The 26865-nt window shown below is 42.4% G+C and overlaps 1 protein-coding gene across 32 annotated transcripts in view; it reads right to left on the bottom strand.

Annotated features, from left to right (window-relative positions):
* Window positions 1-26865, bottom strand: part of NRXN3 (neurexin 3) — a 1220542-nt gene that overhangs the window by 301511 nt on the left and 892166 nt on the right. For all 32 annotated transcript variants that reach the window (XM_082232019.1, XM_082232034.1, XM_082232025.1 and 29 more), the window contains one exon: window positions 7748-7929. In XM_082232019.1, the coding sequence (XP_082088145.1) occupies window positions 7748-7929 (182 nt within the window). The remainder of the gene's footprint in view (window positions 1-7747; window positions 7930-26865) is intronic.

A 26865-nucleotide genomic window follows, 5' to 3' on the forward strand; every position in this document is an offset into this window, starting at 1 on the left:
TTGCACCTATTCAGCTGGGAATGTGAATTGTAAATCAATTTTATTAAAGCAGCCCAAACCTCTGCAGAGCAACCTCCTCTCGGATTAAGAAAGGATTATTTCCATTTACCTCGTGTCAATTAAGAAAAGATTTCAGCTTCACAAAAATGTCAGACTTCAACTAAATCAGAGGGTTTTATGAGAAGGTTTTCACCACTTTAAATAGGTAGGTTTAATTAAGCTGTTGGGTATGTATGCAAGCAAACAAGGCTCAAGTCTCTGCTGAGCTAATCTCCCTCTATGGTGGGCAAAAGGCTTTGCTTATCCTCAAAGGATTCCTCTGGCAGGATGCCCCGATCACTTCTGTAGGGAGTTTTGCAACAGTGTCTGGTCTCATTTCCCCCCTAATTGTGGGCCCATAAATTCATAGGCTAGGTAGGACTATAGCAGGATAGGTATAAAGTACAAATTTGCAGTACTCTAAAGCTCAGGAGACAGTGGGAAACAAACCTTGGAGGGGGGGAATGCACTGGAAGTTGCAGATCAGGTTACCTGTGCAAAAACAGGTGTGACTGTGTGGGCTGTAGGCTGCACTGTGAAATAAACTAAGGGTTGTAGCCACTGAGTTAGATGAATGTGGGACATAGTGAGTACTTGTAACATGGAATGGCAGCTTGAGTTATAAGATAGCCTCAGTTGCATAGATTCCCTATCTCTATTCCAGTGAACAAACAATTCCATTCTCTGCCATTGTTTAGTGTGTGAAATCTGGTGTGTGTGTGTGTGTGTGTGTGTGTGTGTGGCTTTGAGGCCCATCCCTGAAATATGAGGACCAGGCAGTGGGTACTCAAAGTAGCAGAAATGTTAGGATCATGTGTATGCACACACTCAAGTGGTTAGTGTAAGATGCAGGCTCTCCATGTGTTATCAGTAATGTAATCCCCTTATTGTGCCATGATTTGACCACATCAGTGCAAACAAACATCCATGTGATGTGCACATAAAAAATCATGGCAGTGTAAATCCATTTACATGCACACTTTCAACGATCTAATGCACTGCTCTCTGTGCGCATAAACCACGCTTTTCTCTGTCTTTCTGGCAAGACACAATACTCATGTTTATCTCTCTGGTAGAGACGTTGTGGGGATTAATTAGATAATATTTTAAAATGCCATTCTTTGCATGTTCCTGAAGAGCTGCAATTGTGATGGCATCTTAGTGAAGAGGGATCCCTTGGACTTGTTCTTTGCAAAGTACTTTAAGGACCCTATGGGAAGAAAGACATTGTGTAAATATATTATGATTTTAATGTGACTGAACTTCATTTACCTCCTTTTAGTAATTAATGCTATTAGTCTGCCTTTAAAAAACACATTTAATAGTTAATCAGGGCCTGGAACAATTTCAGTGCAGTCTGACATTGCATCAAGCAGCGGTTAACCTTTGATGCAATGGGCACTTCAGACATCAAGCCAGGGGTAAATTAAACTAATAATTGCCCTATTTAATTTCCTCCAAAAGGCAGCTTTTGGTGCTTAAGTGGTCACTGAATTATTGCTGCACCCTGCTGCCATCCACTAGCAATGAGGCTGGGATTTTGATTTTTGGGGATGCTGCAATGCAGGTGGTGACTAAAGCCTAAGAAGCTAGAAGCTTTGATTATAGCCAAATTTAATTCTGTTTCTTTTTGTGGGCAATTATTTGTGCAAGTGCAAGAGAGGAAGCCAGGGAAAAGCATACACTTATCCTGAATATTTCTGGCCACAATCCATATACATTCATACAGCCCAAACGAAGTCAATGGAATTGTTTAGCGGTGCTTTCAGAACTGTATTTTAGCATGCAGTTTACATACAATTACTTTACAGCAAAGGTGTAAGCTTAACACCTCCACAGCTTGCTTTCTACTGTAAGAGAACTGGCTAATGTGATAAGAGAGAATGATCCCAATAGCTTCTGCATGTTAGCAGTTTAGTATATTCAACAAATATCTGTAGTTACCACATGGGATAGAATTACCGTATTTTTTGCTCCATAGGGTGCACCTAGTTTTTAGGGGGGGAAATAAAGGGGGGAAATTATTCCTCCCCCAGCCCCCAGAACAGGTCCAGGAGTGGCGGCAAGATTGTGCGCAACCTTGCTGCCGCTCCCAGAGCTTGCGGGGCTGGGAACGGGGGAAGCCCGAGCTCCCCCAACCCCAGCCCCCAGAACAGGCTGCTATCCACAAGCCTTCAGAGCCCGAAGGCTTGCGGATAACTGCCTGAAGCCCGGGGAGCGCAGCAGGAGTTGGCGCTGCGCTGCCTGGGCTTCAGGCTGCTATCCGCAAGCTTTTGGAGCCCGCTGGGAAATCCCGCCGTGCTCCGAAGGCTTGCAGATAGCTGCCTGGAGTCTGGAGAGCGAGAGGGGTCAGTGCGCACCAACCCCTCTCGCTCTCCAGGCTTCAGTGAAAGCCTGCATTTGCTCCATAGGATGCACACACATTTCCCCTTCATTTTTGGAGGGGAAAAAGTGTGTCCTATAGAGCGAAAAATACGGTACTCATATGTTACCTCAGCTCTTCCCCCACCCCTATTTTTAGCAGTGAGAAAATGTGCTCTTACTCTTCTTTATGATCTTGCAACTTCTGGGTTGCTAGTAAGAATTTGTCATTTTCCACCATTCCCCCCAACTACCTCCCTCCAATTGCTGAGTTTATCCTGGGTTAGAAAGGATTCCTAGACAATATAATCCTTTATACTCCTAAGCAATCTGGTACTTTCCTAAAAGTGGAAACTCTAGCATCAGACGGAAATCAACAGGTATGGTTTTTCCTAGGACAGAGATGCATTGATAAATCTCTCTCACACCCACACAGACACACACACACACAAATGAGATTCCCAGGGACATAAATGCAGCTAACCAGCAGGCCAGTAAAATATCCTTGTTGAATTGCCAGTGCTATTCAAGACCATTTCACAGAATTACACAGAATTACATAGCATTATTAGCCACCCATTCTCCCCCACCCATTAGTAACCGATCACATTTGCCCAAGGGAGGAGAAATTCCAGCATTGCTCCCAGACCTGAACCCTCTGCCTCACAAGCTACTAGACCAACACACCAGTTTTTCCCTTGGTGGCAATTCAGCCTTAGAGTTTCTTTTGCTATATATCCATCAAAGTAGCATTAAGAAGTTTTCAGCATTCAGCAGTTGGAAGCACAAGGATTTAAGCATATGATGTCTGTTGAGTGGGTGGTTAATGAATCCCCATATCAGTGCACTGAGCCTCCATGCTGGTTGAATGCAGCTGGGGATCAGAAATCCATCATCTTTAGCTACAGGGCGTCACAGAGTTATTTCTTGCACTACTGCACTGAGCTATACACCTGGTGTACTAGCGGCAACAAAGATGGGATTCAGGCTTGTTTGGAGGGTCAGCAAGACAATTTGAAGTGGCATAATGGCAAACAGCCTTAGCTACAAAGAATAACATTGGGGGCTGTGTGCACCCAGCTCCCAGCTTGATCTCCATGCCAGGAGAGGTATAACCTGCCAAATTTCTGGGTTGCTCCTAAGGGTGAATGAGCAGGGTCAGAAAAAATAGGTAGCAACCCTAATGCAGGTTGAAGTATCCTCAGTAGGCCAACTCTATTCACACAGCTGACTAACAAAATCAAAAAGCTCTTAAACTCATGGAAGCAAACAACCATAAACATCAACATACTATTTCCCTGAATGTCACATTATTAAAAATAGAATATTAACATAGGTACTTCCATGCTGTTCTTATATAGCCCATTACCACTCAAGCAGAATATATTGATAATTTCTCTTGAATGTTTCTTTTATTCCACTGGCTGACTCTAAAAACTATCACTGTGTCTCAACACTCAGTCACAGTTTGGGTTAGTTTCAGACATGTAAACTGTTCTAGGTCAAATCGAAGGCGGTTTGGGGGCAGTGTAACCGGTTCTGCTACACTGGGCACCGACACCAGAGGGCCGGGCAGGTTTTCACAACTTTAACAGAGTGAACTGCGCAGAAGGGAAGGTGAGAGGTGGCAGGGGGCGCCAAATTTTGGCCTTGCATGGGGCACCACTGAAATTTTAAAGCCGAAGGTTTGCCACTGGTCAAATCCTTGAAGCTTACTGCTGATGCTCTCTCCTCACAGGCTCAAATATAGGAGATTCCAGAGGCAACATGAACCAATTGTAGATAGGTAGCCGTGTTGGTCTGCCATAGTCAAAATAAAAAAAATTCCTTCCAGTAGCACCTTAAAGACCAACTAAGTTAGTTCTTGGTATGAGCTTTCGTGTGCATGCACACTTCTTCAGATACCTTCTTATCTGAAGAAGTGTGCATGCACACGAAAGCTCATACCAAGAACTAACTTAGTTGGTCTTTAAGGTGCTACTGGAAGGAATTTTTTTTAACATGAACCAAGTTTGGTTTAAATTGGAGGAGACACTATTAGAGGCTTATGCCATTTTTGCAATTGCTTTATTTACAACAGTGTGTTACAGTGACAAGTGCTCTTACCAGGCAGCAAACTATCTGAACCCCAGAAACAGGCCCCACTTCCTGCCTTCAACTAATTCCCAGGTCTCTCTGTCTCTCGCACCACATACTCCCGCCCCCCCCAAGAATCCTTGGAACTGTAGTTGGTTAAGATAATTGGAATTGTAGCTCTGTGAGGGGTAAACCACATTTCCCATTATTCTTTAGGGGGAAGCTGTGTGCTTTAAATGCATGATGACACACTTCCCCTGCTAAAATTCCATCTTATAGGCATCTCTTTGCCACCTAGGATTCCAGTTCTCCTTTCCATCTAGTCAGAAGACCAGGGGAATTTTCTTGCGTCGGCTGCATTACAGGAGCTAAAAGTGGCTACTCCCACCCTCAAGCTTCACCTGCCCTCCCAAGCCATCTGTGGAATTGGAGCCAATCGACTTCTTTTATAACTCTACTGGGGATAAGATAGGGCTGCGCTGATAGTTTGCAATAAATACCCAAATGAAAGACAGCAAAATAAAGCTTCACTGCACAGGCAGGTGATTTATCTCTCCCTGTAGACATCAGCAGCACAATATCCATCATAAGCCACAGCTGTCCCGCTCACTCTCTGTTTACTCTCGATGAGCATTTTTACATGCTGTAAATCACAAGGTGGCAGCTGTGGTGAGGTAAGGTGAGGGCATGGGCAGATGCCCTGGTCCCCAGTTGAAACCTTGCAGTCTACCCATGTTGCGGGTACTATCCCAAAAGGCTGTGCCACCCAAATGCACCAGAAGCCTTCTCTGTGGCACCAAGCAGTTGACTCTCTCCCACCTTCTCTCCTTTCTCTCTCTTCTAGATTCAGCCCTGCACAACATAAATGCCTAGAAATTCATGAGCCGCGTGATTCTGGAGGGTGCGCCATTCATTTTCCCTGGGCTGCCAGCTCACTCACATCCGCACTGTAAATCAGCAGGGAAAAGGTTTCAGAGGTTATAGATTCTTGTCATACAAAACAGATGCCTGAGCACATAAATCTCCAGAGTGTCTAAAGGGCTCATAATTAAAAAATGAGTCCAAATGGATTTTCCATAAATTACATCTACAAAAGAAATTAATAAGATACCTTTTTGTATTCCCCTCAACCAGTATGCAAATAAGGAAATTATGTGGTAATAAACGTCCAGCGATTCCCCGGAGCTGTCTGCAAGATGTCAAGAGGGAGGTTATCGAGGAGGGATGCCCAACGTGAGTTGGAAAGCCAGCATCATATTTAGTTGATATCTGTCCGGATCTCATCACTTTATACCTGTGAATGATGGGAACATGGTGGCTGCCACATGCAGGGATGGCATGTAGGGAGAAGAGTTCTGTACACTTGCTCCCCACTCTGCACATTGGATGATGTATGTGGCTCTCCCAGACCTGACCCAAACTGGTCCCATGGGTTAGGCAGAGACAGAGGTGCTCCTGCGGAGGGATCACAAAAATTCTGAGACAACAGTCCCTGCTGAATGCGCCGACCCATTTTCAGGTTTATTACTTTTACAGCAGAAACCTATCCTTCATTGTTGTGATTCGCCTGGCAGGCTCTGCCCTCCTTTTTAGCCTCTTTGATATTTCTTGTGTTCCATCCATGTTCTTCTCCAAATTCTTTCTACAGCACAGTAATCTAAGCCTAGGGAAAATCTATTTTTAGGCAAAGAACTGGAAGAGAGGCGGCTAGAGAACTGTTTCTTAATTGATTTTTTTATTGTCTTTAAATTGTGCTCGTACAAGCTTAGCTATATTGTAAGCTGCTTTGTGAAGGCCTTTTGCCTTGAAAAGCAGAGTATACACCTAGAATAAACTAATAAGCACTATTGGTATAATAACATGAAACATATGGGATGATACCCAACTGGCAGAGATGTGGGATGAACTCTTTATGCTGGGCTGGGGAGGGTGTTTGATCGGAGATATCCTTCTGCTCAGTTCTGCTGGCTGAGTCAGCCTGTTACTACCCACCAAACATGCAGGTAGGACACATGTGGGGAGGAGGGAGGGCTGAACCAGTCCAGGATCTGCTGGGCCTAATATGGGCCCCCACTTTCTGCTGCAGCTGCTGTGAGCAACTAGGCTCTGCAAAACCTCACTGGTGGGATCCTCAGAACAAACCCATCAAAATTATGGGCTTAGGTTATTTGGTTGCCTTCTGCCTCAAAATAAACCATGCCCTTCCAACTGTACAGTTCTATAAGCATAATAGGTGCATTATGCACATATAGTAGCACAACATCGTGATAAAGGGATACACTGATAACATGCTTATCTACATGAGGTTACATGAATTAGGGTTGCAATCCTGTGCACACTTACCAGGGAGTAAGGGCCAATTGATTGAGTGCATTTTACTTATGAGTTAAAACATGTATAGTACTGCTAACAAATCAACCTTAAATTTGTCCAACTAAGATGGCATACTGAACCCTCACTGCTCAGATATGCAGCTCACTGCGAATCCACGATCAAGCCATGATTTATCACCCAACCAAGCTGACACTATATAGGATTCCGTTGCACATAAAACCAGATTTGTTGCAACTGCTCTCATCTGATAGATTAGGACAAAGAAGAAATCGATCTCATTGGATAAACAATAAACAGTATATATTGCTGCTGTGCCGCTAGGTCCAACACACTGTACACACGTTACCAAATCAGGATTTTGTATCAAAACCATTTTAGGCCACTTGCTGATTTCAAAGAAATATCACTGAAGTCTTAATCTAAATAACAGACCATGTAGGTTGTTTCTGCCAATCTTGTCATTCCAACTCACTATATGGGCAGCAGCCATTGCAAACACAGCCACCAACTCTACAGGCACCAGCTGCCAAGGCTCTAAAATATGCAGAGCATTTCCGTGGAGTGAGCACTGAACTGTGGAAAGGTGGTGTATACCTTTAAAAAGAAAAAAGAATAACCAAAATACAAGTAAACGAAATCAAACCCCCAACTAATACAGCAACTTTAGGCTGATGCGCAGAGTTATAACACTTTATAAAGGATTACGACAACTGTGGGGAAATGGCAGTATTCAATTCAATCCAATCACAAATTCTCTGCATGGCTCGGATATTGTGTATTTATTCCTATGTGCTGTACTTTGGGCCAATTAGATTAAAGTGTGTACGTGTCTAGGGGTTGTTTTTTGTCTTTTGCTAAGACTCCTGGTTTGTAGAAAATGGAGCGAAGCCAGCAGAGGAAGTGAGGCGTACAGGAAGGAGAAGAGTCTTGTACTCACTATGTGAAGCTGCAGGAAGTCAGTAAGGCCAGGCGCACTGTCGATCCGAACCAAGATGCCATCTTTCACTGTTGTGCTGAACCCGACAGCAAGGCGGTCCGTCCTTGTGCTGGGCCTGTCATTTGCTGGCCAGGTGTAAAGGATGAGGCCTCCACTTTTCCCAAATATATATGTGGCACCAGCTTCAAAACAGAACAAGAGAAATCTACGAGTTAGCTTACCCAGTTGCAGTAGCATTGCAATTGTAGCAGATAACACTGTGTCTAACTACGATATTCCATTTGTGAGAGTGATGAAGTCCAAGGCCTAGGGGGTGGGGTGGGGGCTGTGTCACCCTGAATTAAAGTTGTGAACAAAATGAATTAATAACAAAGCAAACGCTAAAGAGATATGCATGAACATTTTCAGACTCTACTGCATAATAGCACAAGGCAGATAATGCATCGTCTCTAAAAGCCTTTTATATATTGTGATGAACAACCCAGTTAGGCTTCTTTTGCATTGAAATTCATTCCACATCTCTAAAATGTACATTAAAATCTTCCCACAGAGCCTGGCATATTATAGTTTGCAGCTCCTGACTGGTGAATCTGCCGTATAACTTCCCTTACCTGGAGGGAAGGAAGACCAGAAAGGCTTTAATTGGGGGGGAGGATATACATTTGCCAAGTCCATCAAATATCTGACCAGCAGCCAATCCCATCAGTGAATGTAGACTTTTCTGCCTTTGCCTTAAAGAGTATTTGCTATGCAGATTATTATGGCCTTTTAGAATAGAATAAACGCCTTCCAAGCACTGTTGAAATGAATATTCATGCTATTTCTGGTTATCCTAAGTGAACGTACATGGGATTAACAAGGGAACCACAAACAGATAAGTGGTACTTCCTTTTAGGGAAAGATAAATCACAGGTGATAGGCTTTGCTGTACCCATTTAGTTAAGCTGTGCTTCAGGTGCCCATCTCCAACTAAAGACAAGAAGCATTTGCAATAAAGACAGCTAGTAGGTTTTATCATGCACCCATGATTCCATTATCACTAACACAAGTCAGAGCAATATCAGAAGCTGTGTTGCTTCTAAAGAAAAACAAAAAACCCAATTCAGTTAACAATACATCCATGGGAATCAACCAGGTAGCTGCACATGGAGATAAGGTGTGGTTGTTCAGTGCATGATCTGGAGAAATAACTTGCCTTCCAATGACTGATATAGAAAAGTGGGGGGTGACTTCCTTTTCTCAAAGCTTTTCAAGAGGCCAGAATATTCAGCCGAGAAAATAAGACTCATGAACAGCTCAATATTTTGAATGTTTAAGTCCCAATTCATTTCAGGGCATTTCCCAAACTGTTAAGTTCTGAATTATATTTGAGTTTTCACATGATGTGAAAGCCACTTCCGGAAGTATTGTGGAATATAGTGCATATTTGGTGCTTGTTTCCATATTATTTGTTTTTTTCTGGAATCAAATAACACAGAAATGAGAAGTGGCTTTTACGCTGTGTGAAAGCTCAAATATAATTCAGAACTTAACTGTTAGAGAAACATCATGAAAATGGAACAAACTGCCATTTGAATGCAGCCTTTGTCACTGAATACCCATTGCTGAGGAGGAGAATAGCAACAACACAGCAGGATTTGTTCCCTTCATGACCTGCTTTGGGACATCCCAGAGGAGGAAATCATATGCTGAACTAGGTCAACTTTTGGTCTGATCCAGCATAGTTCTTCTCACATTCTTACCTAGCCTTCCCCCCTCCCAAAACAGCATATCTCGTTTAAATAATTATCATTGCCATTTTGTACTCCAATTTCCTTCAGCTGCTTTGCCTTTTTCGTGTCCCTAATCCATTCCCTATGATTAGCACCTTTATGCCTTCTTAAACACTTCCCATTACTCTTTGTAACTGTTGCTATACAGGCTTCATCATCTTGCAATGTCTTTCTTTGCCTAGCCTCAAGATTGTTCCTAGATTCTACTGCGGTGGGCGTAAGACTTCTGCAATGTTTACGCCATGTCTGCTTGCCACAATAACACAAACCATCTCTTTGTATTAATTAGCGCTGTCTCTAATAATGAATTAACAGGGCTTCTCTCGATGTGCAGGTAATTCAAACAGTCCTCTTTGAATGAGGGAGCCCTCAACGATCTTCCGTCCTCAGTTATTAGTAAGCTACTACATTTTGCATTGGGCTAAAGCCTCAGCGCCTAGGGCTTGCCAATCGAAAGGTCGGCGGTTCGAATCCCCGCGGCGGGGTGCGCTCCCGCTGCTCAGTCCCAGCGCCTGCCCACCTAGCAGTTCGAAAGCACCCCCGGGGGCAAGTAGATAAATAGGTACCGCTTACCAGCGGGAAGGTAAACGGCGTTCCGTGTGCGGCTCTGGCTCGCCAGAGCAGCGTTGTCACGCTGGCCACGTGACCCGGAAGTGTCTTCGGACAGCGCTGGCCCCCGGCCAATAGATGTGAGATGGGCGCACAAACCCCAGAGTCTGTCAAGACTGGCCCGTTCGGGCAGGGGTACCTTTACCTTTACCTTTACATTTTGCATTATGCCAGCTCACAACATTACACGGTGTAAATCAGTGCATGAAACAGATGGCTGGCAGTGTGACTCTAAAGCATCGGATGAGCTGTTCCCACTTGCAATACCTTGCATGTGCCCTTTGCCCCAGGACATTTTTCACTAGTAACATTTGTGGTAGAAGTAGACTGTGATGCTTGACCTGCAACTGCTGCCTAAAACAGCAGACAGTGCCAAGTTATCCCATCTCTTCCCTGAGCATTTAGGCAAATTGCTCATGGCATGGCATTGTCACATCATGCATTTCCCTTTGTGCACATCACTGGCAGGGCAGAGAAATGCGGAGAAATGAAATTCTGTCTGTCTAAGCATTGTAAGGAGAGGGAGACATGAGGCTGCCATTTTCAGCCCTGTGTTGAGCAGCATGTCTAGCTCTTCCCTAAGTGTGCTTGTTAGTTGGACTGAGTCACTTAGGAATGTGGTTAATGCTATAGGCAAACTGGAAGAAAGCCACTTTAAAATGAAAAACAGAATCTACTCAACAAAGGCTTTTGTTCAACTCACAAATGGAAGAATTTAAGGATCGCTTTTAAAAATTGCATTCCTTCTGCTCACTGCAGGTTCTGAGAAGACAAACTATGGAAAATACTCACACGTCTTCCCAAGAGCCACTTGGCTGCACACGGTGCATATCAGAGTCCCCATGAGTGCTAATTACACCCAGTTATAATGATTGGTCTGTCACAGCACTTAAGTGCCCAGCAAGATGGAATTTGACATGAAGACATGCACTGTTTTGTATATCTGTGAAAGGATATTATAGGGTGGGCACCTAATGGATTTTCCCTGTAGGGGCATTTCACAAATCAGAATCCTTGTAAACAATATATATCCACCCTACATTGTAACTCATAAGCCCTATAAATTTGACTACACCTTGACAAAGTACAGGAAACTTTCTGAATTATGAGTTGAGGAAAGAATAAAGCTACCAGCCGCTCCACAATACACAAGAGTTTATCCCTATAATACCTTGGAACAATATTGCTTACTTTAATTCCTGCATTTAATAAGCTTCTCCTCCTTTTATATATGTAAAATTAAGAGTGAGTTATAGGCACAGGCCAGTTGCTTGTTCATGATGGGGAAGATCAGATTTTTGATCCTGATGTGGAGCAAGCAGTCTCCAAGGTCCAAGTCCAGTTATCAGCAGCAGAGCCACGGAGCCACCTTTTCCCTCAAGACACAAACAGGCTTAGACTCAATGGTCTTATATAACCTTTAAGCTGTACGTCTCAAAATGTAAAAGGATGCTCAGCTCCTAAAGGTTTTCATAGCAGTGCAGACTGATGCTATAAGCATGTGCTGTATAGTACACATACTTTAGGACAGACCTACATTAGAATGTATGAGAAAGGGAATCACAATGTGATTCTTATGTGCAGAGAATAAGATGCAAAATGTACTCATTTCACATGTTTTCAATTTGTGGCCTATTCTATAGCTTATTCACAGTGGATTTCATGCATGTATGCTTGGATGTAAGTACTGCTGTGTTTAACTTGCTTTAATCCCTTGTAAATGCATTCAGAACTGTACCCTTAGTCTTCAATCCTGTCCCCAGTTGCATGGGGGTAGTTACCAGGAGTGCCCTTGACCCTGCAACCATGGGTGCCCGGAGCTGTGGGTGCAATGCAGCGTGCATGGTCCTGGTGCCAAAATTTGGGGGTGCCCGGCCCAGGGAGTTGGCACCTATGGTAGTTACCATTGAAAATGGTGGGATTTCTTTTTAAATAAGTACGCATATGATTGCATCTTTAGAATTCAGTTAATCCAGACTGAGTTGCAGGAAACTGCCACTAGTCATTTTTGCTAGCACCAGAACAATTGCTTGTACCAGTCATGTGTCATAATGGACAAAGTGAGTTTGCATTTGAGTGTCTGGTGTATGAGGAGCAGACTGTCATGGCAGAAGCAAGCACAAACCACCAACTTCTAAGAGACTCCAATTAAATATATTCAGAGACAAAATATATAAGGAACCCAGGCCATAAACTATGACAATGAAAACATCTAATACTTCTGCCATTTAAATTAACTCCAATGAATCTCTGAGTGCGGTCATGAACTCCTTTGTGACAAGCAAACCTCCTATTCGTTCTGTTAATCCAGCAGTCTGAGAATATGAATCAAATGATAAAACAATTTCCACCTGAAATAACACACAGGACACACACAGTTTGCTACCTTCCCCCCAATTCATCACCATCCCTTTGTTCTCTTGCGTGTAATCTCTAGTAAATATAGATGATAGCCTTTTATTTATTTTTAGCCCTGTTCTGTACAAAGACTGGGAACTTATTAAGCAATTGCTTAATAAAGGGAGAAATTGACCTCCACAAAAGCCTGTTCTTTTGGAAAGTAAAGAGACCCAGAAATGCCCAAACAGCAGTACTATCTGCTAGCCTATTCTTCCTGAGAATTTTAATTTTCTTATTTCATGGATACCCGCCGTTCCATTACAGGCCTTCTGCTGAGTACAGTAGTTCTGACGGGGCGCTTTTCGGGATGCTCAGAATTCTATTGCTCAGATCCTACTATGTTTATTAATCATCGTAACCATGTAAATTTCCCCCCCATGCTAGCAGGAACCTATTAGTTCAACTGAAGGCAAATTTGCTAGCAGGGCATATTTTGGTCTTCTTACTCGGCAGGATTTGCAAGTTACCAAGCCGCTGAAATTGTCTAGCATATTCTTAGTAACCAGCACGGCAGTCAGGTTGGAATCTGTAATACATCACAAACAATTAAAGTGCATTTAGCTTGCTACAGCAGGACCCAGTTCAACACGCAAAGAAGACCTTGGCAAGAACTGCACTGAAGTGCCAATTAAACAAGGGAGACTTGAGCACTTTCACCTGGGTGTTTAATGCTTTTGCAAAATTGCATTGAAATAAGACGAAAGGTCTGACAGACGCACAAAGGCGAGGAAATGCAAAATAAAAGCCAGGCACTTATCTCACTATACCCAGGCTCTCTGGTTCAAGAAATCTTGTATCAGTAGGAAGGTGTTAACAAGGGAAAACTGAGAAAGTATAACCTGAATATCAGGAAAGATAAGTACCCAAGGACAAGCTCTCCTAGGTAGTGGAGAGAAGTGGAAATATCTCGACACTTATTTGAGTTGCATATAATGAATTACTTGGGGGCAGGGGAGAATAGAAAATGTGCAGCATACAAATAATGGTATATCATATCATTGGGATGAAATGGATATGGGTCCAGATGTGTGAGTCTGGAATGATTTACCCAGCTTAAAGAGCTTGATTGGTGTATTCATTTCAGAATATACAGGTATGCTTGCACTGGTTTATCTCTGAAGCTCTCATGTGTCCACTTAGTGATGCAGAAGCTCAACTCTGAATCAAAGCCATCTAGAGACTGTGTCCCATATTAGCTGTCATGAATCTTGTAGCTAGCAAAATGAGGCAAAGGGTCTCTTCTTGTTGTCTCGCCACTGGGATCGGCTTGTTGGGTGGTGGCATAGGCTTCTCTATTGTGGCACCCCAATGTGCAGATTCCCCTTTCCCTGGAACAAAGTTTGTTCTTGGTGGACTGCTTGTGGTTTGTTTAGGGTGGAAAAACCATAAGCTCAGGTTCACAAGTAATGCTAAGTCAAATCATGGTCTGGGTCTGGGTAGCACAGCATCAGGGCTGGGAGAGAACTGAAGCAGTTGCAATTTTCTCTGCAGGCACCAGCCCCCTTACTCATTCATGACGAGCCCAACATTATGTGCAAACGAGGCCACCGCGTTCCTTCTCCCTCCCACTTCTCTGGTGCCATTTAATTCTCCTACACGGCATGATCCCAACCAATCAGGGGCCACTTAGCAGTGAGCACAACTGTGCTTGGGCTTCCCAGGGCAAGCCCTTTAGTTTTTCTCTCATTTACTCTTCTTATATGTGCATAATATATTGGGCAAGAGATACTTCTAGGAGCTGGGGAGAGACATCAAAAGGGCTGAAGGAGTATGTGGTGTTGCCATCAAATGTGCTGGTTCATTTGATCTCTATTCTAATGGGGGACCCTTTCAAGGAGGAAACAAGGAAGTGTCTTGTTCCATCCATCATAAAGGAATAGTCTCTTTATATCCTTTTTTTTCTTAGAAGAAGCTTTACCTTGCCTCAGAACAAATCAAAACGGAATGGAGAGCCCTGTGAAAATGCAAAGCTTCCAGGGCAAAAGTATAATCCTTGGAAAGCAGTGCTTCCCTACTTAAAAGAGTTCTCATGAACCAGCTGCTTTTCTCGTCAAGATTCTGCTCTTGGACGGACAAACCCGCAGAGACCCAATATGAGCACAGCAATCTCATCATCTCTTCCTTAAAAGACATACATTGTTTGACATTAATTAAACAGATTTCTCTTCAACATTCACAGGAGCTTGGGCTTCCTCTTCGCTAAAAGAATGAAGAGGAAGGAGTAAAAGAGACAAACGAAACGCAAAACAGCAACTCAGAGCTGCTTCTGCTTTTAAAAAAAAGAAAGAAAGAAAGCAAATTAATACAAGTCACTTTCCTCTCAGGATGTAGGCTCTCACCTTTCCTAATGAGAAGCCTGCACCCTGTCCCCCACTGCCAACCCAAAGACACAGAAAAGCATAGCAATAATCAACAGCTATCCCAGATCTTAAGCAAAGATGACCACACTTGCTGATCTCCCCGGATTGTTGGATTTCTGTATTTCAATGAGGTTGGGTGGCCCTCAGGGTCCCTTCCAACTCTAGGATTCTATGATTCTATTATGACAGCCCCCATCATTCCTGACCTTTGGCCATGCTGGCTGGGGATAATAGGAATAATTGTATAGCAACACTCTTGGTATGCACTTTGGTCCCATAGTACAAGACACACAGAGAAAATTGAGGTAATACAAAGCGTAGATTGTGAGCTTTTGTGTTACACTGAACTCAGGCTGGATGCTCAATACTCTCTTGTCTGTTTGGCCTGAGGAACATTTTGTGTATTCTGAACTCTAACACCCTGCATTTCTAACTATAGTTTATACAAATAACACTGGCTTGTGTTTCATTAATCTTGCTTCTTGGTGTGACTTCATGCCTTCTTCCCCATCTGCTTCTCCCACTAATCAATGTGGCAGGATGAGAGAGCTTTAATTATTCCAGGTTAAATTATACAGCGGTTTCCGTTACATTATACACAAATGAGTGAAAATGTGCAAAAAGTTGCCTCTGTTGCCTCTTTGTCAATGCTAGAAGTCAAATCCCCTCCTGCTTCTGCCATTCTGCAAGTTCACTGAAGGAATGAGTGTGGACTTCGCCTGGTTTATGACTTTGTTTTCCATGATAAACTTATTCTTTAACTTAAAGGGGAGTTGAGTTTTGCATTCACTTTGCATCCAGGAAAGGAGATAGAAAAAAACTACTGTAACAAATTAGCTTGATTTCCCACCTGGATAGGGCAGTCTGGGCAATGGGGGGGGGGGTGTCATTCATGATTAATAAATTATTGAACTACTCTGAATTGAAATATGGAGGTGTACTTTTCACTGAGCTTCACATCTATTTCTGCAGTGTGCAAAGTTCACATTACAACTGAAGATAAAAGAGCACAGATTTTATATTCCCTAGAGATCCCATCTGCACATTAAAAAGAAGGGTAAATGAAGCAAAAAGCATACATTTTATGTGAATGAGATGCATATCCATACACTTCATTCCTTAGGTGCAACTAACATTAAATACCTTTTTTACAATTAATACAGGGAAGTGTTGCTGGGGTTAAACCATCTGAATCCCCAAAGGAAAAGCCAGATGGGTGAAAATTATCCACACAAATTTGATCTGTATCTGATGCAAGTGAAAACACTGCTAAAAACTGTGTCCTGCTGCCAACTGCAAACATGATTTCATTTTTCTTGGCAATGGCTTGATAAGGAGGCCCATGGAGAGAGTGTCCTTGGAGAAGTCCAGGTGGCAGAATGCCAAAGGAGAAAAACTGGCATTACCTATCAGTAGCATAATTGCATTCTCAGTCCTCTTTTGGGGGGGGGGTGATGATTAGGAGGTACCTAGTGAACTGGCTAACCAGTGAGTAAGTCCATTTTAGGTATCTAAAATAAAATCTGACAATCAAGAATTTTACTTTGTATAGGCCCTTTTCAGGATTGTCCTAAATGATCATGTCTTCATTCCATCCACTTAACACGGATGTTTCTGCTGTGCACCACTGACTTCCATCATATTCAATTTGAAGAATCTTAAGCTCCTTGACCCTGGGTCCCTTCATGAACATCTCTGTGTTGAAATGTTGCCCCCTGGCCAGTTCCATACTATATTTCCTGAGTTAGGGTATCATTTTGTGGCTCTCCAATTCATTGCACCTGATGGACTATGGAATCTTTTCTGCTGCACAGTCTGTTTGTTTCTGAGCTCTGAATAATTTTTGAATCCTTGATTTTCATAATATGAGACCAACTTGCTCCCCACACAAAGATAACCCTAAGAGAAGGCACTTGTACAGAAAGTGTTAAACACTCTGATTACCCTTCCACAAAAGAATCTGTATATGTTTGCTGATTGGGCCATACACCAGCAAAACAGTGTTGATAAATGCCACTGGGAACCAATAGGATATTGCTTTATTTTATAGGCTTCTCCTTTTGTTCTAATCTTACTGGGAACTGAAATGCAAAAAAGGATGAACACAGTTCTTGGGTTCAACAGCATCCCTTCGGCTATTGGACGTTGACAGAAGGCTGAAGGGTCTGGGAGAATCAGCAAACATCACCTCCCTCCCCATTCTGTTGACAGAAGCCTCCATTGTATTAAAGAGCCTTCTACCAGCACACCACTAGATAGATAAGCCCCCTTCATTCTTCTTATAATCTGCTTGTTTCCATTCTGGAATGAAAATGAACCTCTACAAACTCAACACACACACACAAACTAGTTGGAAGATTCATTTTAGGGAAGCGTTTAAAGTTTAATAGATTATTGTATTTTAGTGTTTTGTTGGAAGCCGCCCAGAGTGGCTGCGGAAACCCAGCCAGATGGGTGGGGTATAAATAAATTATTATTATTATTATTATTATTATTATTATTATTATTATTATTATTATTATTATTATTTTACTTGGGGTAGCAAATAAGTGGCATTTGGAGACCAAGTCATAAATCCTGGGCATTAAATGCAATGGCTCTGTCTACAGTATGCAAACAGTATGATTCTAAGGTAAATTTCATAGACTGGGATTTTTAAATGTTTGCTTTCTTGAGCTAATCCAACTGCCCTGGGCTCCTTTGGAAGGAAGGGTGGGATATAAATTAATGAAATGATAATTAATAATACTTACAACATTTCTTAAGTAAAGTGGTACCTCTGGTTACGAACTTAATTCGTTCCAGAAATCCGTTCTTAAGCTGAAACCGTTCATAACCAGAGGTACCACTTTAGCTAATGGGGCCTCCTGCTGCTACCGCACTGCTGGCGAGCAATTTCTGTTCTCATCTTGAGGTAAAGTTCTTAACCCGACGTACTACTTCCAGGTTAGCGGAGTCTGTAACCTGAAGTGTTTGTAACCCGAGGTGTTTGTAACCCAAGGTACCACTGTAAAGACATGGTAAAATGGTAAATTTGACTACCTGCTCTCAGAAAACCCAAAGGTGACCTTCACATTGCCCTGCTTGGTTTCCAAGAGAATGACTTGGGTTGTGGGTGTTAATGACACAAGGAAGACATTCAGCCAAGCACCTAAGGCATGATTTGGGTTAAAGCTTCCTGGTTCAACCTTACTAGTTTCACTCCTTTTTTGAAACACTTTTGGACACATGCAATTTAATCCAAAAACAATAACCTTGGTCCTTGGTTTTAAACTCTCTCAATAAACTCAAAACAGCGGGTTGTTGAATTAACCCTGCGCCTTGAAATAACTCCTGAATGCACTCAAACATTGGAACAGACTACAGACAATGCCATTGTTTCTGCTTGTTTAATGATGTGATACTTGTCAATCTGCTAAGAAAAGAAACCAAAATGTACTTGGCTTTATCCAGCCATTTAGTCCATCTTTCCTTATCTCTGTGCCTCAGCTGTCCTCTCATAATGTGTCACATAGGTAGCAGACTATATTGACAGCTGCTGAGATCCTCAGCAGCGTTGACCTGTTATGCGAAGGCCTGGCAGGGGTGTTTGGAGCTATAGCTGTGGGGTCAGTAATTCACTAGGATTCTCTTCTCCCATGCTTCTGTTGTTCCAGGATGCTGTGACTTTGTCTGGCATTGAACAGACAGAGAAAGCAAGAATGGAGCTTTGCTCTCTCCTTTCTCAAACTCTCCCCATCTCTCTCCACACACAGACAAACGAACACACACACACACTTTCTTAGGGCATGCTGAAAACAGGATCACAACTCACCAAACAGAAGTGCCAAGGCAAGCGTTTCAATCAGAAACCTGCACTTAAGAGACCGAGGCCCAATACCTAACAATCAGGAAGAATCACGGGAAGTAACAAATTGAACGGAAGTGACAGACAAATGCCAACGAAAAGAGGACGTAAGTCAGCTTCAATGTGACCTCTTCCACAAGGTGGAATAAAGAGGGGATAGCCACCTTAAACATCTTCTGAGAGCCGCCTTTTGTCAACTCTCCAATCTGCACAGGGATCAGTGAATGTGTTAAGAGTAAAGGTAATGGCCCCAAAAGGCAAAATAAAACTCCAAGCTACAAATAATTAAATCACATAACAAAACACTTTCTGGAGCTGAACCTGAATTCTACAAATTTCAAAAGTAACAAGGACTGAAGAGGAGTGACTGAATCTGTGCCTCTAGCATATCATAGAATTCACTTTATTTGATATGCAAAAATAACTAAAAATATTATTTTAGTATCCATATATGTTGATGCTATGGGTGTGTACAAGCAGTGGTGCTTGGTTGGGACTAACAGGGCAAAAGGAAGGTCACCCATAGGCAGGTCTGAGCCAATGACAGGCAGAGACAACTAATTCTAGTCAATGCTTTCCTTTGTAGAAGTGGAATGGTGACATGCAGGAAAAATTCTTGTGAGGAATTCTTTGGCCCAGTCAGCAGATGAAAAGCGATCTGTCGATATTTTTCCATGATATTATAACCTTAACAACCTTCTTTCATTCCTGACGGAGGGAGGGGCAACTCATCCACAAGAGGCAGCTCTGAGGGAGTGGCTTGCATGCAATTTGCTCAAAGGCTGAAGGAAGAGACAAGTGTAATAGCTGTTTAATCATCCTCACTATGAAGTGCCAATTCTTTAGTCTCTTATGACATTCATGAATGATGCAGAAGGCTGGCATGATGAATGCAAAGCAATTCCAAGCGGCAGATACTTTCGGAAAATTTATATCCCCCTCCCCGCAGGACAAAAGGGCTCCTGAGCTGAATTATCATTCGTTCCACAGAAGAATTTACAGTCTTGCCAGCTACTCCTTTTACCCTACTCAATAAAGCGCTTATTTTGATATACTGACTGTGGTTGCTCGAGAACAACCATGTCCCAGGAAAGTCAGCAACCGAAAGAAAGTGCCGAGCACTTAAGTTTGACTACGCAGCCTAAAGACTTTATTCACTTCAGTCAGTTTCTTATATGCACTAGTGGAAAATATACTTTGTTTGCAAAAGGTCCCAGGTTCAGTCCTCAGCATCTGTAGATAGGACTGAGAAAGGGTCTGGCCTGAAACCTTGGAGCACCACTTCCAGTCATTGTAGGGAATGCTGATTTAGAACGACTTACAATTTGACTCAATATAAGGCAACTTATTATGTGCCTGTTTGACTCTCCTCCCCTGCTCCTGCTTGCTGGTTCTGAAAACCCTTTCTTTGAAACCCACATTTAAACTTGGCAACAATCCTAGCTCTATTCAGGTATTTACCTGTATGCATGTGGGCTAAAATTAAGGCAGGGGAACACACACAAGCCATGCTTCCATCATTCCTGCATGGCCCATGATCTGGAATCATGTGTTATCTGGGTTCCCAAGTACACTGAGGATTCTCAGTGCATTCACCTGAATGTACTGTACTTCAAATCCCTCTTCCACCCTCCTGTCTCAGTGCATGAAGCAAGGGACGAGGGAGGAAATGAAGTATGTAATAAAAGAAATTGTTATGGATTTTTAAAATAAAAATAAATAAACTATTAAATTAAAAAACTTAATAAGTGATCAAAATATAAATAATCTAGATAATAATGTCACACTTTGCTAATTCATAGAAATAATATATTACATGCATATTAATATTACATGCCACTAAACTAATGCATTGAAATTATTGTTGGCTGTGCACCTGCCCTCACACATCAATAACCTTGATATCCTGAGGCTGATTCCACCCAGTGCTATTTTTCTAGATAAAGAGGTGCCAGAACTCACCATGAACACCTCTCTTGTTCTCTTATAGTGGCAATGGCACCCACCTGAGAGGTGCCGGAACTGAGTTCCAGCTGAAAAAATCCCTAGTTCCACCCATTCACTCCACCCATCCATTATCCATCCTTTTTCAGCCTGTAGCATGTGTTCAATATTATGCAATAATTCACAAGATAATTCAACCTAGTGACAGGGTAACATAAAAATATGATAGGTGCTTTCACTGCCACTAAAATTAAGCTTGTCGTTTTATTCTCTGACATGACTATAGTTGTATTAAGAGTTTCTGAAATGAGTCCACCACTGAGTTAAAATATAACTGCATTTTAACAGTGTGCAGAAACAATGGACCTACCCTCTGGTACAATAAGTCCAATCAAGTTCCTTAAGGTGAGATGAAATAAACAGAAGCCAGTTAGTAAAGTAGATAATAAATAATTATTTCCTTTCCTTGGGCTGTTTCCCCCAGTTTGAATGTCATGCCAAACCTTACTTTAGCATGACTAGAACCAGCCAGAGTGAGCCTAAGATTCACATGCCTATCCTGCTTCTCCATAGTCACAAATTATTCAGAAGCCTTTTGCTTTCATTTTAGATTAACCATGGTTGTATTGTCCAAGCCAAACTAATTGTGCTTAATATTAACTATGGTTTATTTGAAGCAAGCTAATTCCAGACCTTCCAAGCTAATTCCAAGCTAATTCCAAACATTAGTAACAACAGTCACCAAATTAAAAGACGCCTGCTTCTTGGGATAAAAGCAACGACAAACCTAGACAGCATCTTAAAAAGCAGAGACATCCCCTTGCCAACAAAGGTCCGTATAGTTAAAGCCATGGTTTTCACAGTAAGTGATGTATGGAAGTGAGAGCTGGAGCATAAAGAAGGCTGATCGCCAAAGAATTGATGCTTTTGAATTATGGTGCTGGAGGAGACTCTTGAGAGTCCCATGGACTGCAAGAAGATCAAACCTATCCATTCTTAAGGAAATCAGCCCTGAATGCTCACTGGAAGGACAGATCCTGAAGCTGAGGCTCCAATACTTTGGCCACCTCATGAGAAGAGAAGACTCCCTGGAAAAGACCCTGATGTTGGGAAAGATGGAGGGCACAAGGAGAAGGGGACGACAGAGGACGAGATGGTTGGATAGTGTTATGGAAGCTACCAGCATGAGTTTGACCAAACTGCAGGAGTCAGTGGAAGACGGAAGTGCCTGGCGTGCTCTGGTCCATGGGGTCACAAAGAGTCGGACACGACTAAACAACAGAATTCCAAACCATGGGTTATGAAGCTGACTTGTGTAAACAAACCATAGCTAACATCAATGACAGTTTATATGTTTATCATCCATTCACCATTCATTCAGCTTCAAAAAAAAAAAAAAATAAGCTTGTGCCAGTCATTTCTTACATGTAGGGATAAACCCATAGCATTTACGAGGAGAAGTTCAGGTCAGAGAGTTCATGCCATTAACTGAAGTGATGAACAACTGAGGATGCTCGCGGAATTCAATCCTAGTGAATTTCTGTGTGAAATAACCCAATCCACACCTCTCTGACTAATGTACAGTTTGGAACTTTGAAATCTACTGAATTCTGCACTTCGCTGTATGTAAAAACCCAGTTCTCAGAGTAGTTTAAATGTATCACAATGCAAATTTCAATGAGCATTTTCAGAGAAATACATTTAAATGCGTATTCTCAAACAAAACAAAAAAACCCATAAATTGTAAAACATATTTTGAGAGGGTTTTTAAGATTCAAAGACTGGAGAAAGTGCTGTTACATTCAGGTGCTGCTTTTGGGCTTCTCACCAGCACCTGGTTGGCCATTGTCAAAACAGGATGCTGGGCTACATGGGCCTTTGCCATGATCCAGCAAGGGTCTTCTTATGAGTAATGCAGAAATGGAAAAGAATTATGAGTTAAAATGTGTGAGCGTAACACAGAAATGGAAACTTGACTATCACTGTGGCCAATTCTCATCTTCTATTGTTTTGCTTTTCGTATCATCGTTATTTTGTTTCTTGTAGACCTGATCGGCCAAAATGTGGCCTATAAATGCAGTTAGGCAGGTGAATTAATACTTATGAAGAACAAAGAAGTTCCAGAAGACTGAATCCTTCTGAGTCCTGTGCTATTTGTCACTGGAAAGAAGACACGCTTGACTCTTCATCCATTATATCAATAACCAAATGTTTAAATAATGAAAAATAAATGGGAAAGACAATGGCGAGTTGGTGCATTATTTTCTAATATCTTTACAACTGACATCAAGCCATGAACAAGCAACAAAAGGGCAAGGAGGCAGCAAAGAACCTGCCATTTTTAAAACAAATTGGTAGCAAGATAATTTATTTTTAGAGACTGAATACTATATATCCTACAGAGACAATGGGTTTGGACATAGGCCACTACTCCCAGTTGTGGCCCCCAAAGGTAGGCCTCCCTAATTCAATGACATCTCCAGACAGAACATTCCTGCCTATTACTTTACCCAAGAAAAAGTCATAGCAGAAGTGATGCAGATCCGCTGGGTGCCAAGGGGGGCAAGCTCCCACACAGAGAGCCAAAACAAATTTCAAATAAGATGGAAAAACTAAACCCTCAGATGCCTTTTCAAGCTGTTTCTCTCTCTCGGTGTGCTGCAAATGCAATATATTGATTCACCTCTTGCTCTCGCAGGCTACTCACATGCTTCAGCAACACGAAAGTATATATATTTCTCCATCCTTCATCTCTTGCATTGAAGAACCCCTTAACCCCGGGATAAGGGGTAGCCAACATGCTTTCTTCCCTCTCCAGTCTGGATCCCTGTAGCTTGATTAACAACCCCCATTTCCTACTCCCCATTGATTTTGATCTTAGCTTTCGCTACTAAGACAAGGCAGCTGCATCTTCAGCTGCATACGCCAGAAACCAAATTGTGTTTTGGGCCTATTATCCAAGCTCTGCTATGATGGTCGCTCAATGGCAGAACACAAGCTTTCCATGCAGCAGGTGCCAACTTCAATCACTGGCATCTCAAGGGAGGCTCGGATAGATCCCTGTTGTGCTTCTGTCGTGCAGTTGGTGGGAAAGCATGTACTGCCACCCACAGGGTTGTGTTAAGTGTGTTAAGCTTGTAAAAGCAAGAAGGCTGTGGGAAGAAGTGAGGAAGTGTGTGAACTTCCCAGCTTCTGGGGTTGCTGTTACCCAAAAGAATTATTCCCCCTCCTTTACCAGCTCATGTTGCTCAAGGTCTTGTGACGCCATTGCTCAAGCCAACTCTTCATCCTTTGACACACAACTGGGGAAAGAAGAGTGCTGCAAGAAACACCCCGGGCTGAGGTGGTTGAAGATGGCGCGCAAATAGCTCAGCTATTATTAACGGCAAGTAAACACAACTATTCATGCTGCACAGTAAATGAACAAACTGTACAACTGTGCATCAAGCACTCCCTGTGGTCAGATACAGTGGTACCTCGGATTAAGTACTTAATTCATTCCGGAGGTCCATTCTTAACCTGAAACTGTTCTTAACCTGAAGCACCACTTTAGCTGATGGGGCCTCCTGCTGCCGCCGTGCCGCTGGAGCACAATTTCTGTTCTTATCCTGAAGCAAAGTTCTTAACCTGAAGCACTATTTCTGGGTTAGCGGAGTCTGTAACCTGAAGCGTATGTAACCCAAGGTACCACTGTAATTGCTTGGTGCTCTGCCTGCATGCTCTGTGACGTGTGACAGGAAGTGAGAGGAAAACATGGGCAAAGAGGCAGTTTTGTGCATGAACAAAACAGGCATTTTCAGGCATGGACTGTCCACTGCTGTAGACAGAACACCACAGATGTAAAAACATAAAAATCAGAAAGGTATAGACAGTGCCATACTATTCTGCATTCTGATAAAAGGGGAACATGGAGGAAAAGAAATCAGCAGAAGGCTTCTTTGTGGAAGAACCTTTTCAGGAAAGGTCTTTCCCAATCATTCTACCTGAAATCCTTTAAAATGGAGGTGGCAGACACAAACCCTTCTCCGTGCTAAGCATCTGCATGCATGTACTAAGCTCTGGCCCCTTGGGGAGAGAAGGGATGGAAAAGAATCCCTTCCTGTCTTCTCTCTGCTACAGTTTTATCAAAACAGGTGTCAGTCTGCAGGAAGAAGTTGATGAAGTGGATCCATGCACAGGCCTAGCTCTATTGCAAAAGCAATTCAAGAGATCACTTGGGGCAGCAGGAATTTTAGGGGTGTCAATGAAACTGCATGCATCAGCTCATCATTAATGATTTGCAATTCAATGAACACGAACAAAACACCAAGCTTTTAGACTGTAGGAAGCAATGCTTTGCTCATTTTTTGTCTCATTTCACTCCCATTCTGTAGGTGATTTTCACAGTAGAAGGCCATTACAAATACAATATGTTTACAGATCCTATGGGAGCCCTTTCTGCTTCCTCACAGAGAATGAGATCCTTTCAAAGTCTCATTCTGACAGCTGCACCTTCCCTTTTAAGACTGTTAACTATTGAAAGGGATGTTCAGTGTCAAGCGTATATTCTGAGAAAACATTTCTCTTTCAGTGCTGTCCTAAATGCAGGTATTATGATTCACTACTGTTTGACAAAGGTCCAAAAGTTTGTTTGCCTTTTTAAAAATAACTTTCCTATGGGGAAAACTTTGAAATACATAATACACAATTAAAAAGAACCAATTCAACTCTTCAGGTGCAATCATTTCTTTGGACTCTTTTGCTGATTGTTTGCAGTATTTGACTTTGTGCGGAAACAAAGACTTCCCACTTCCGATTCTATTTGCCTCTTTCTTTTGATATGGCAATGAAATGATGATGCCGAATTTGTATACATGCAGAAAATAATATGGCAGTAGACCATGATGCCACCCATTCAAAGGCCCAGAGCTGATCTCTCTTACCCAATAGAGTTATTCCAAATCTGGAATAACTCTATTGGTACCAGAATACAAGTCTGAGTTTGGGTCAGTACAAGATTTTGGAAAATGCACTCTCTGTCTATACTGCAGAATTAGATAGAAAAAGGGCTAAATATATTCTTGAAAGTAAGAAGGCTAGAATGTCAGCCAGGCCTCCTCCCTGTTGTTCTCTTTCTGTATGAGTAGAGTTTTCATTCTTATGAGGAAGCATTCAAACACACAAACCCCACACCACCACCACCTGCAGCCTTTAAGTGATTCAGCCCAGGAAAAGTTTTACTATTTGATTCTGCCAAGTGTAGAAGTTAGCCCTCAGTTTGATAGTCATTGTGATAATCCTTGACCAAAGATATGCTGATCACAGCTAAAATGTAAGTATGAAGCAAAGCCATCCAGCAGAGCTTCCCAAGGGAATAAAAGTTCTCTCCTCTGCAAACCTGTATCTCTACTTAACTGATGTCCCAGCAGTAGTTAAAGGGATGTTTGAGCAATAAAGCTGCTCACTGCACAGGCATCTTTCAAGAGAGGCCTTTGTACTCTTTTTAAAATGCACTGCAGTTACCATAATGTAGCATTCTTCCCATGTGGGCAAAGTACGGTAGCTTGAATAGAAGCCTTTAAAAAGAAAAAAGTGTACCAGGATAAACCAAATTATGCAACATTCCAAAAACCAAGACACAGAAGAAAACAATGGCATGGCCCTCCTTCCTTATATCAAGGGCACTACAGACAAAATCAGCAAAATCCTCCATAAACACAATATCAAAACAGCCTTCTGCACCAACCAAAAAATAGCCAATATCCTCAGAAACCCAAAAGACAAAATCCAGCTGGAAAACCAAGGGGTCTATGAAATACCCTGCAAAGTCTGCCCAGCCACGTACATTGGACAAACAAACAGACGAATAAATGCACGTATCGCAGAACACAAGAATGCCGTCAAAAAAGAAGAAAAAACTTCCTCTCTTTTCCAACACATGAAAGAAACAGGACACGAAATTAATTTTGCAGATTCCAAATTGCTCTTTAACATGGAACATCACCACAAGAGAATAATCATGGAAGCCATCGAGATAGAGAAACACCCTCACAACATGAACAAGCGTGACGACACGTCCCGCCTGCCAGACATCTGGAAATTAGCCCTCCCCACAAAAACCGACACCAGAACCAGAGGCACACAGAACGCCGTCACCAATCAACCACACCAGACCCAAACCCAGACCCTCTCCACAGACATATTACA

Source organism: Podarcis vaucheri, assembly GCF_965113315.1.
Source record: "Podarcis vaucheri genome assembly, chromosome: 1".
NCBI classification, from domain to species: Eukaryota; Metazoa; Chordata; class Lepidosauria; order Squamata; family Lacertidae; genus Podarcis; species Podarcis vaucheri.